At 31.1% G+C, this 8912-nt stretch overlaps 1 protein-coding gene across 1 annotated transcript; it reads right to left on the reverse strand.

The window, feature by feature from the left end:
- Window positions 1–708: 708 nt before the first annotated feature.
- On the reverse strand, window positions 709–8665 carry LOC111374531 (transcription factor bHLH110-like). The gene is made up of 7 exons (XM_022997203.1): window positions 7942–8665; window positions 6937–7606; window positions 6087–6200; window positions 5612–5677; window positions 3456–3521; window positions 1784–1843; window positions 709–1107 (listed from the first exon to the last, which is right to left on the reverse strand). Exons 1-7 carry the CDS (start codon window positions 8076–8078, stop codon window positions 961–963), a joined length of 1260 nt encoding a protein of 419 aa, XP_022852971.1. The 5' UTR covers window positions 8079–8665; the 3' UTR covers window positions 709–960.
- Between the last annotated feature and the right edge of the window lie 247 nt (window positions 8666–8912).

Raw genomic sequence — 8912 nt, forward strand, 5'->3', positions numbered from 1 at the left:
ACAGTTAGAGCTTAGGTAAAAGTTTATCTTCAGTAACATCTTTATTAATCCCCAATTCATTGCTTAAGGTGACGAAAAAAAATATTTTCTACCAAAATGGAGATACCAAGTGTGGAAAACTCTCAAGAGTAGCTTTCACAGATAAGAGCAAGGTGCGAGTTAATTCTTTCTTGAACAAGTTCAATAATTTACAATGCGATTTGTAGACTTAACAGTTGACCTAATCTAGTCGATTATAGACTTAAAATCTATATAACTTTGATTAGAAAATATGCTAAAGTTGATTGTAGAGCTCTAAATCTTGTTCATATAACAAAAGTATTCAAGTGAAAATTACATAGACTAATTAACTAACCATCTTTTTCGAGAAAATCGATCAAAAGAATTGAACCTTGACAAAAGCTCTTAATTCTAAGAGCAAGGAGCGAGCTAGTTCCTTCTTGAACAAGTTCAATATTTTAGAATGCGGTTTGTATCCATATGTTTGACTTAATAGTCGACCTAGTCTAATTGATAATAGATTTCAAATCTATACGACCTTGATTAGAAAATATACTAAACTTGATCTTATAGAGCTCCAAATCTTGTTCATATAACAAAACTAGTCAAGTAAAAATTATGTAGAATAATTAATTAACCCATCTTTTTCAAGAAAATCGAACAAAAGAGTTGACCCTTGACACAAGCTCTTAATTCCGAGGTAAGAAATAAAACAAAATATAGACTTAGTACTGGTAGTAAGAGTAATATTATGTAGGTAAAGATAATTAACACAAAACAATAAATAGAAACATGGTACTAAATAAAACAAACCTGAACTATTAATGGACCAAACTTGGTCCACTCCTAAAGCTTTTTTTTTTGCTCCCTGAATTAATTTAGGATGACCAAGTTTGCTCCATCAATGAAAAGTAGGGATCTGTTTCATCTTGCCCAAAATGTAGTCAAAGGGTTGTTATTCTAGGTGGCTCGGCCGAAGTGAGGCGGTGGCCAAACAGTTCCGCCGCCATCATCAGTTACATACGTTAAGGACGACAAAGGCACCAAGCATAGACCTCGACTTCTAAGATCTCGCTTCTGTTCTTCGTCTTCGTTGTCAGTGGGATCCTGATATATATAAGAAGGGTATATTAATGACATAAAACAGCTTTAGCCAATTAAAATAAACTACCATCTTATCTATTGCGCTGCCTAATTTTGTGGTTGCAGACATGCCCTTAGTGGGATGCTAGGGTTTAAGCAAAGATCCCAGATTCTCATTAATCTGACAATTCTATCAAGTTTTTGCTTCCTCTTGCATTGATCCAGAATGTATAATATATCATACTCCTTAAGGGAAATAGTGTTTGTTATTAGGTATATAAAGATTTGAAATTCCATTTTAAAATATCAATCTTGTTGTGGAGAGTACTTCAAACATTTATGTATTAGTTTATTTTTTGGTATTTAAGAATGTGGAATTTATTCCTTAACATGCCTCCAAAAGTTAGTGGCTCTTATGGTTTCATCCCAAAACGTCAACCTTGTTAAGGGTAATTCAAACTCTAATGTGTAAGTTTGTATTTAGGTATATTTAACGATGTGGATTTATCACTTAACAAAATCATCTCTCTTTCTTTCTTTCTTTTTTTCCGTTCCTCCATATGGAGAGAGAGACACAATTCTATGCGAACGAAACAAAAGGAAACGCTAAAACTAAATTTCAAGAGATTAAATGCATTTAATTTTATTCATATATACTTCCGTTGGTATATGAAAAAGATTTGTTCACTTAGTTGCTTACCCCTTTCATTGCTCTGCCGGTTTCATTCCTTGATGACTTCATATAAGGGACAGTTAGAGTCTGCAATTAAACAAGTCAAAATATTAGCAAAAGTAAAAAAGTATGCTTTTTAAGGAAAATAAAATTACGAAAACGATGTAAATTTATGTGAAATTGCAAATTGTCGATTGTGGAAATATAGCAAAGCATTTATTTTACCATTCTGTATGGAAATTTGTATGATTTGTCTTCAAAGCCTAAATGGTGAAAAATAACTATTTAACATTAATCCCTAAAAACTTGTTAAATATCATTTTGTTCATAAAGGTCAAACCATGCAATTAAGCTAATTTTTAATTAAGCCTCACAAATAAGTCAATTCTTAGTTAAAATCCGCAACAGAGTCTACAATGAAGTACCATTCCAAATCAAATTGATCTTCCAAATACTTTAGTCAAAAGTGTCCTAAAGTTGACGCTTCATTTGAGTTTCATTTTCTTCCACTAAAATATTACTTTTCAAATTGAAATAATAATTTTAATTATACGTTTTATGAAACATATAATCACTGCTCACTTTTCAATCATACAATTCTTTAAAAAGTAGAATTTTAACAAAATAAAATGAATTCCAAACATAGACATTGGATTTTCTTAGGAAATATTAAAATTTACACATTTTTTTTTTCTATAGGGTTTCAAAATGTTTTATAGAGTTTCAGAGACATAAATCCTAGAATTTTAGAAATTTTTGTGAGATCTTAGCCCATTTGGTCCTCATTTGTTAAATTTCATTTTTCTCCAAACTTATTTTCAATCATACATTTTATGAGACCCACAATTTTTATCAACTTTTTAACTACATATTTCATCAAAATCTTTTTTTCTTTCTTTCAAAATCTACTAAAAATTTGATTTTTATTCAAAACCAAACAAGGCCTTAATCTATCAAAGATAGTAAAATTTCATTTATCTATATTTTATCTTCCATAATTATAACCTAATCTTCTTTTGCTTATATCTTTCTCTACGCAAGCAATAGCCACTGTTTGATAAATTTATAAATCAATTATAAATATGAATAATGAGATGAATACATAGTAGTAGGTTTTGTAAAATATGTGTATAATCAATTATAATGATATGAATATGTATTGAAATTAATATTTAACTTTGCATTGAATTTACAAATCATTTATAGATATGCAAGTATGCAACCAAAATGAAGCTTAATTAAGTAGATTTATCTGGGCAAAGTTTTTATGACGTGCAAACTTTTACAAGTAGGATTATACTATTTGTACATAAAAATTGTATAAGGGTTTACATAAATGATATGGAGGAAAAAAATTGGATGAAAAATTGAGTGTAATTTAAACCGACAAATGATACAGTGACATATTATGAAGGTGTTTGACACCTATTTTTGTGGCAAATGAATTTTAAAATAGTAGATTGATGGAGGATGTGAGGATAAAAAATAAGCAAAAGTTTTTTATTACGTGTAATAATATTTTAATGAAGAATGTGTATTTAAAAAGAAGAAAGAAAAAAAAAATGTATTTTGATAAAAATAGAATCAAACGATACCTTATGTATTAGTAGCAAAGTCCTTACAAGTATGTATTAGAATGATAGAATGAGACGAAAACATGAGTTCAACATAACTTCAAATACCGAGGAGAATGTTTTACCTCGACTTGGGTTTGAAGGAATTTGATATAACCAATGGCCTCCATTAGTACGGATGCTGTGTCTGTCTGCAATATTCTCCACCCGCATGCAACATCGATTTATGCACCATTAGTAATTAATTATTTTACCAAAAAATTAACTGTAAAAGTAATGTCCTAAGCATGCAGATTATTCTGCTCATTTATCTGTAAAAATTAACTTTACACCAGACGTTACGGTTTTTAGATTCTGTGGCTAGGGGACATGCATACTAAAGTCTCAGCATTCACTTCTCATATGTAGAACATGCTTGCTTGGTTTCGAAAGTTACTTTTTGGAAAATAAGTTAATAATTACTTTTCAAAATATTACACTTTTGTTAGCATAAAAATAACTTTAAAGGATGAAATTTAGCCTACTTTTAAGAACAAAACATGGATGCTCATAAATCACAGGTTTGAGTAGCTATTCAAGGGATTCTATTAAGCACTATTTGATAAAGATTCTTAAAATTTCATTTTTGTTCAAACTCATTTTTAATCACGTTCTTCTAATAAAATAATTTTGTACATAAATTCATAAATTTTTTATACTTTTTAATCACACTATTTTTTTTTCCAGATAAAAGTCATTTTTCACAAAATATATTCTAAAAAATCTACATCAAACATACCATAAATTACATATATATGGTGTGTGCCTAAGTTTTACAAATGAACGGTGACTAGACTTAACAACATCATATTAAGCGTCCGTTCAATCCCATTTTAATGAGATTTTCATTTTTCTGCCGTGGGACCACTTGTCAGTGTCTGTCTTTCCATGAGACTAAAAAAGATTTTGAAAATAAATAAATAAATTGTTGATTTGGTTGTTTAATATTAGTTATTGATTTCCAGGGAAATGCTGTGTACACTTCATGGTGTATACAATGCATTACACCTTTGTCACATGGGGGGTGTCCACGAATATTTTATTGTATATGGACCCCCCTCCATGTGAGAGAAGTGTAATGCTATGTGTACACATTTCCTGATTTCCAACTTAATAATGCTATTTACAATCGCTCACTGCGACAGTCGCCCTGCGTGGCATACACATGGTAAGTGATTATTTGATACATTAATGAGTAAAAAATTACTACATTAATGTATCAAATAATCACCTGCCATGTGTATACCACATAGAGCGACTACCGCAATGAGCGACTATGAATAACATTATTTTTTCCAACTTCCCAAATTACGCTTTCATCTAATGTTGAGCAAGGCATTGATGGCCCGTGGCATTTTTTTGTAAATATCCGTTGAAGAATGGGGTATTTTGGACCAAGAAAATTTCAACGGCTTCTTTGAAAAAATTTTCTCACAATTTACCAGAGCAATGTCAATTTTGAAATCAGAATTCTACTAAACCCATTAAAATTGGGATCAAATAGACGTAAAGTTTAATTTCTTGAAAATCAACTTAGTTACATTTTATCATCTAGCTAGTATCCATAATTACAAATCTTAATATGCATGTTAGATTTTTATTGTATTGTAATTTGACACACGTGGAAGAACAACGTGAGCTCTTTATCTTAGATTACATTTTTCTCTATCTGATTTCTAATTATATTTGTTTCATCCCACAGATCCTCCTTTCATTTTTCAAATGAAGAAGTTGTTTAATATGAAGAAGAAATTTGACCAAATGGTTCACGAATCATCTTAGGGTGGGCTTGGGAGAAGGAAGAGCTTCAACCTCTGTTTTGTGAAAATGAAAATGAGTTGAATAGTGTTTTTTTGAAAAATGAGTAGTTGAAAAAGAATGAAAAATTTTCGATTTACGTGTAATATATGTAAGATTGTATGATTGAAAATAAGAGAGAGAAAAATGAAATGTAATTGAATGACAATTAATGAAGGTCAAACAGGATCTCAGTGCCGAGAGCTTGAAGAGAGAGAAAATCACGATATATAAATTATGTTTAATTGCTAAGTTAGTGCATTGTAAGGGTGAATCCATATGTATATTTGAATTCCCCTTCGAAAATATTACCAAGGACGTGTATATTTGTAAAATACATAAACCTACAAGACTTTCTTGAATTGAAAAATAAATCATCTTAGGCTAAATGTGAGGTTAATTATGATGTATGAAGAATTTCTGATTTAAAAAAAAACAAAATTACCTTGCCAAAAGGTGCTACTAACTGTTGAAGGGAAGCAATTCTCTCTCCCAATTTCTCTTTTCTAACCTGATAAATTCAGTTCAAAAAAGACACGAAAAATAATTAAAAAACTGAGCTTAATTATTAAAGACTGCTAATTAATTAATTTTTAAAATGAATGCTAACTATTAAATATTCGTTAGCAATACTAGTATTTAACACGAGTCTGTGAGTCATCAAAGTAAATTTAGGCCTCATTTGTTTTTTATTTTTGGAAGAATGAAAATGAAAAATATAGTCGTTACGAGCCCCACATCAGAGATGAAAATTCAAATTTGGTGACTTGATGTGATAAATAACGGTCATATTTTTTATTTTAATGAGAAAATAATAAAAAAAAAACGGGGGCTTAATTTAAATGTTGAAACATGAGAATCTTTGTATTGAGTGTATATCTATTATATAGATTAACCCTATTGCTAAAGATCACAGGTACCTTAAATGGTGGGCAAGAAGCGCGTGGTTCTATACGCGATTTTTTGGGTGCCTTTGGCTCCTTGGTATTGTTGCTTCGTTTTGCTTCTGCAACTCCATTACTAAAGGGTGATGTCTTTAAAACCAAACCAAAAAAAAAAAAAAAAAAAAAAAAAACCCAAAAAAAGAAAAAAAAAAAAAAAAAAAAAAAAAAAAAAAAAAAAAACCCAAAAAAAGAAGAAAAATTTATCAGAACAATAATGGCTATCTTGGCAAAATCCATTGATAAAAGGACTCAATTTTACTGGAAAAAAAAAAGTATAAAGGTGCATAAAAATGCATAAAGCTGAGGAGGCCTTTAAATGGAGAAAAGGGAAGGCTTTCCTTTTGGTATATCAATCTATTTGAAAGGAGAAAAAGAAAAAGCAAAACGGTAGTATTTTCTTCTCTCTTTTTCCTCAAACAAAAAATAGGGAAAAAAATATTAAAACTCAGAAGAAAAACACTTTCTGTGGCTGTGCTTTTATCCCCGATACTGTATAGATATTTCTGACACAGTTTCGTCCCGTAAATATATAAAATCTGCGCGTTAATATGAAGTAAATATAATCCAGATAGAAACATTGAAGAAAAACTGGAATGTATATAACGTTTTAGTCGAAAAATTATGAAGAGAAACAACTGATTTATAGAGATACTAACAGTCAGGGGTATTGTTAAAGCTTCGTCAAAATCTATCAGCATTTATGTATACATGCATAAATATACGTATTGCTAGATCCAATTATGATGGCAATTCTATCAAATTAGTATTGACAGCAATTACTACCTAACGAAAACTGGAGAAAAATGAAGGAAAAGGAAATGCAAACCTTATTAGGGCAATTCATTGGCATTTGGTTTGAGTGCTGCATATGTTCAAGGCCATAACAAAGACCTTCTTTGTAGAGGCCTAATTCATTCTGTGAATTGGGGCTCATAAAATTTCCGTTAAATTTTGAAGCTGTAAGGAGATCTAGTGCCTGCAAGTTCATGTTCATATTGCCTGAATTCGCTAATGGTGCTGACTGCAGATTGAAATTTGAAACATTTATACTTGGAAATATCTGACTGAAACCCCTTCCACTCTGTGTTGATCCATTAATTCCTGTGCTTGAAGAGTTGGAGTACAAATTTCCTCGAGAAAAATTATGCCCATTTAAAAGATTTCCAGAAGAAAACGGTCTAAGCAGAAGCTTCGTGCTGAGATCCTTCAATGGCAAATCTCTTAGCTCGCTATTCTTATTGTAGTTCGAGGGATTTAAGCGAAAATCTTCGATGCTTGATGATTGGCTGTTTAAAATCTCTGTGAAATTAGGGTTAAAATTATCTGAAAATTCTTCCTTAACTCTTTCAGATTGTAAATTTCCTGTCGCATTATCCCAATGAATTAATCCCGTTTCTGGAGTCATAAAAATATTCCACGAAGGGGGTGGGTTCTGGTTTTGCTGCGCCTGCCTTGTATTTATAATGCCTCCATTAGGGTATATACTCTCTGAGTTTCTGCAAAATCAGTTATGGGAATCACTTGTATTTCAAGCGCTAGTTTTCAAGACGAAACATTTTTAATCAACACATTCAAATATTAATTGTATGTTGTGTAATTGATGCACATCGAATCACATAAGAATATAAGTAAAATAAAGGAGAGTATACCAAGTTCTAAAAAATAAATAAACCACAGTGATTCTGAAGAAAGTATAGCCAACCCAAGAATCGTAATTGATTGATTTACTCGTTTATTTAAAAAGCTCAGTTGAGGGTTTTTTTTTGTTAAAGGTTCCTTGTTTCGAGAGAGATATATATAGAAAGATAACGAGAGAGAAAGAAAGACTTACGAAATGGTGTCGGGAGTCCAGGAACGAGAGCTTCCAACTCCATAGCAAGAAGTAGTAGCTAAAGAAGAAAAGCCAACAAGTTGATGATGATCTTGAGGATGATTTTTCTTTTGTTGATGAATATTTGCAGACTCCATAATGAAGTGATAATTTTTTAAACACACTTGAAAATCCCAAGATTAATAATTAATATCCAAACCGAATCTCTCTCTCTCCCCCTCCCAGCTTCTTTTCTTTCTCTAGATTCAAAGAAATAGTATTTCAGTTGATGCCTCCAAAACACACAACTCTCCTTTGCTTTTAGCACCTTTTCGTATACAAGTTTCCTCTTTACTCTTTCAATCTTTTTCCTTAAAGCAGCCTTGAAATGAAAGGAAAGGAAGAGAGAACATATATCAATGACTATACCCTTCTATTCAGCCCTCAAACAAACATTTTTCATTTTATTTTATTTTTTTCTTCTTCTGTCAAAACTTTTTTGTGAAAAACAATTATACTCTCTATCTCTCTGCAATTACAAGAAGATCATTATAGTTTCTCCATGCCATGATTAAGATCCCTGCCTTCGATCCCAAGGCTTTCGACAAAAGTCTGTGGAGAGAAATGATGCAGCCATGCGGGATCTCTCTATATCTATCTATTTCTTTCTCTCTCTCGCATCCACATGTTAGTAGTATTTCTATTTGTATTCAGGTATATTAAGGAGAATCAGAAGAGAGGTGTCCCGAAGAATGGATGATCTGTTTGGCTATGTTCTTTTTTGTGGTCCAATAAATATCATTATTTCTTCTAAGGTTAACAGAGAGAATAATGCCCAATCCAAGAAAGAAAGGGATGAAAATGAAGGTAGGGTCCATAGGATAATTTCACCCTAAATAACTCATGAAAATGTGAGAAAATATTATTTGCTGATTAAACCACTATAAATCATTGTAATCTTGTCTCTTTGTTGGTTAATATCATTAGGCCAA

The sequence above is a fragment of the Olea europaea genome, unplaced genomic scaffold (genome assembly GCF_002742605.1).
Source record: "Olea europaea var. sylvestris unplaced genomic scaffold, O_europaea_v1 scaffold1259, whole genome shotgun sequence".
NCBI lineage: Eukaryota > Viridiplantae > Streptophyta > Magnoliopsida > Lamiales > Oleaceae > Olea > Olea europaea.

Excerpts from the sequence above, each read along its gene's own strand:
- LOC111374531 (XM_022997203.1), bottom strand. The coding sequence starts at position 8,078 with ATGGAGTCTGCAAATATTCATCAACAAAAGAAAAATCATCCTCAAGAT. Across the intron at positions 5,678-6,086 it reads CTTCTTGCCCACCATTTAAG|GTTAGAAAAGAGAAATTGGG; the intron begins GTACCTGTGATC and ends TGAATTTATCAG. Across the intron at positions 3,522-5,611 it reads TAGTAGCACCTTTTGGCAAG|ACAGACACAGCATCCGTACT; the intron begins GTAATTTTGTTT and ends AGAATATTGCAG.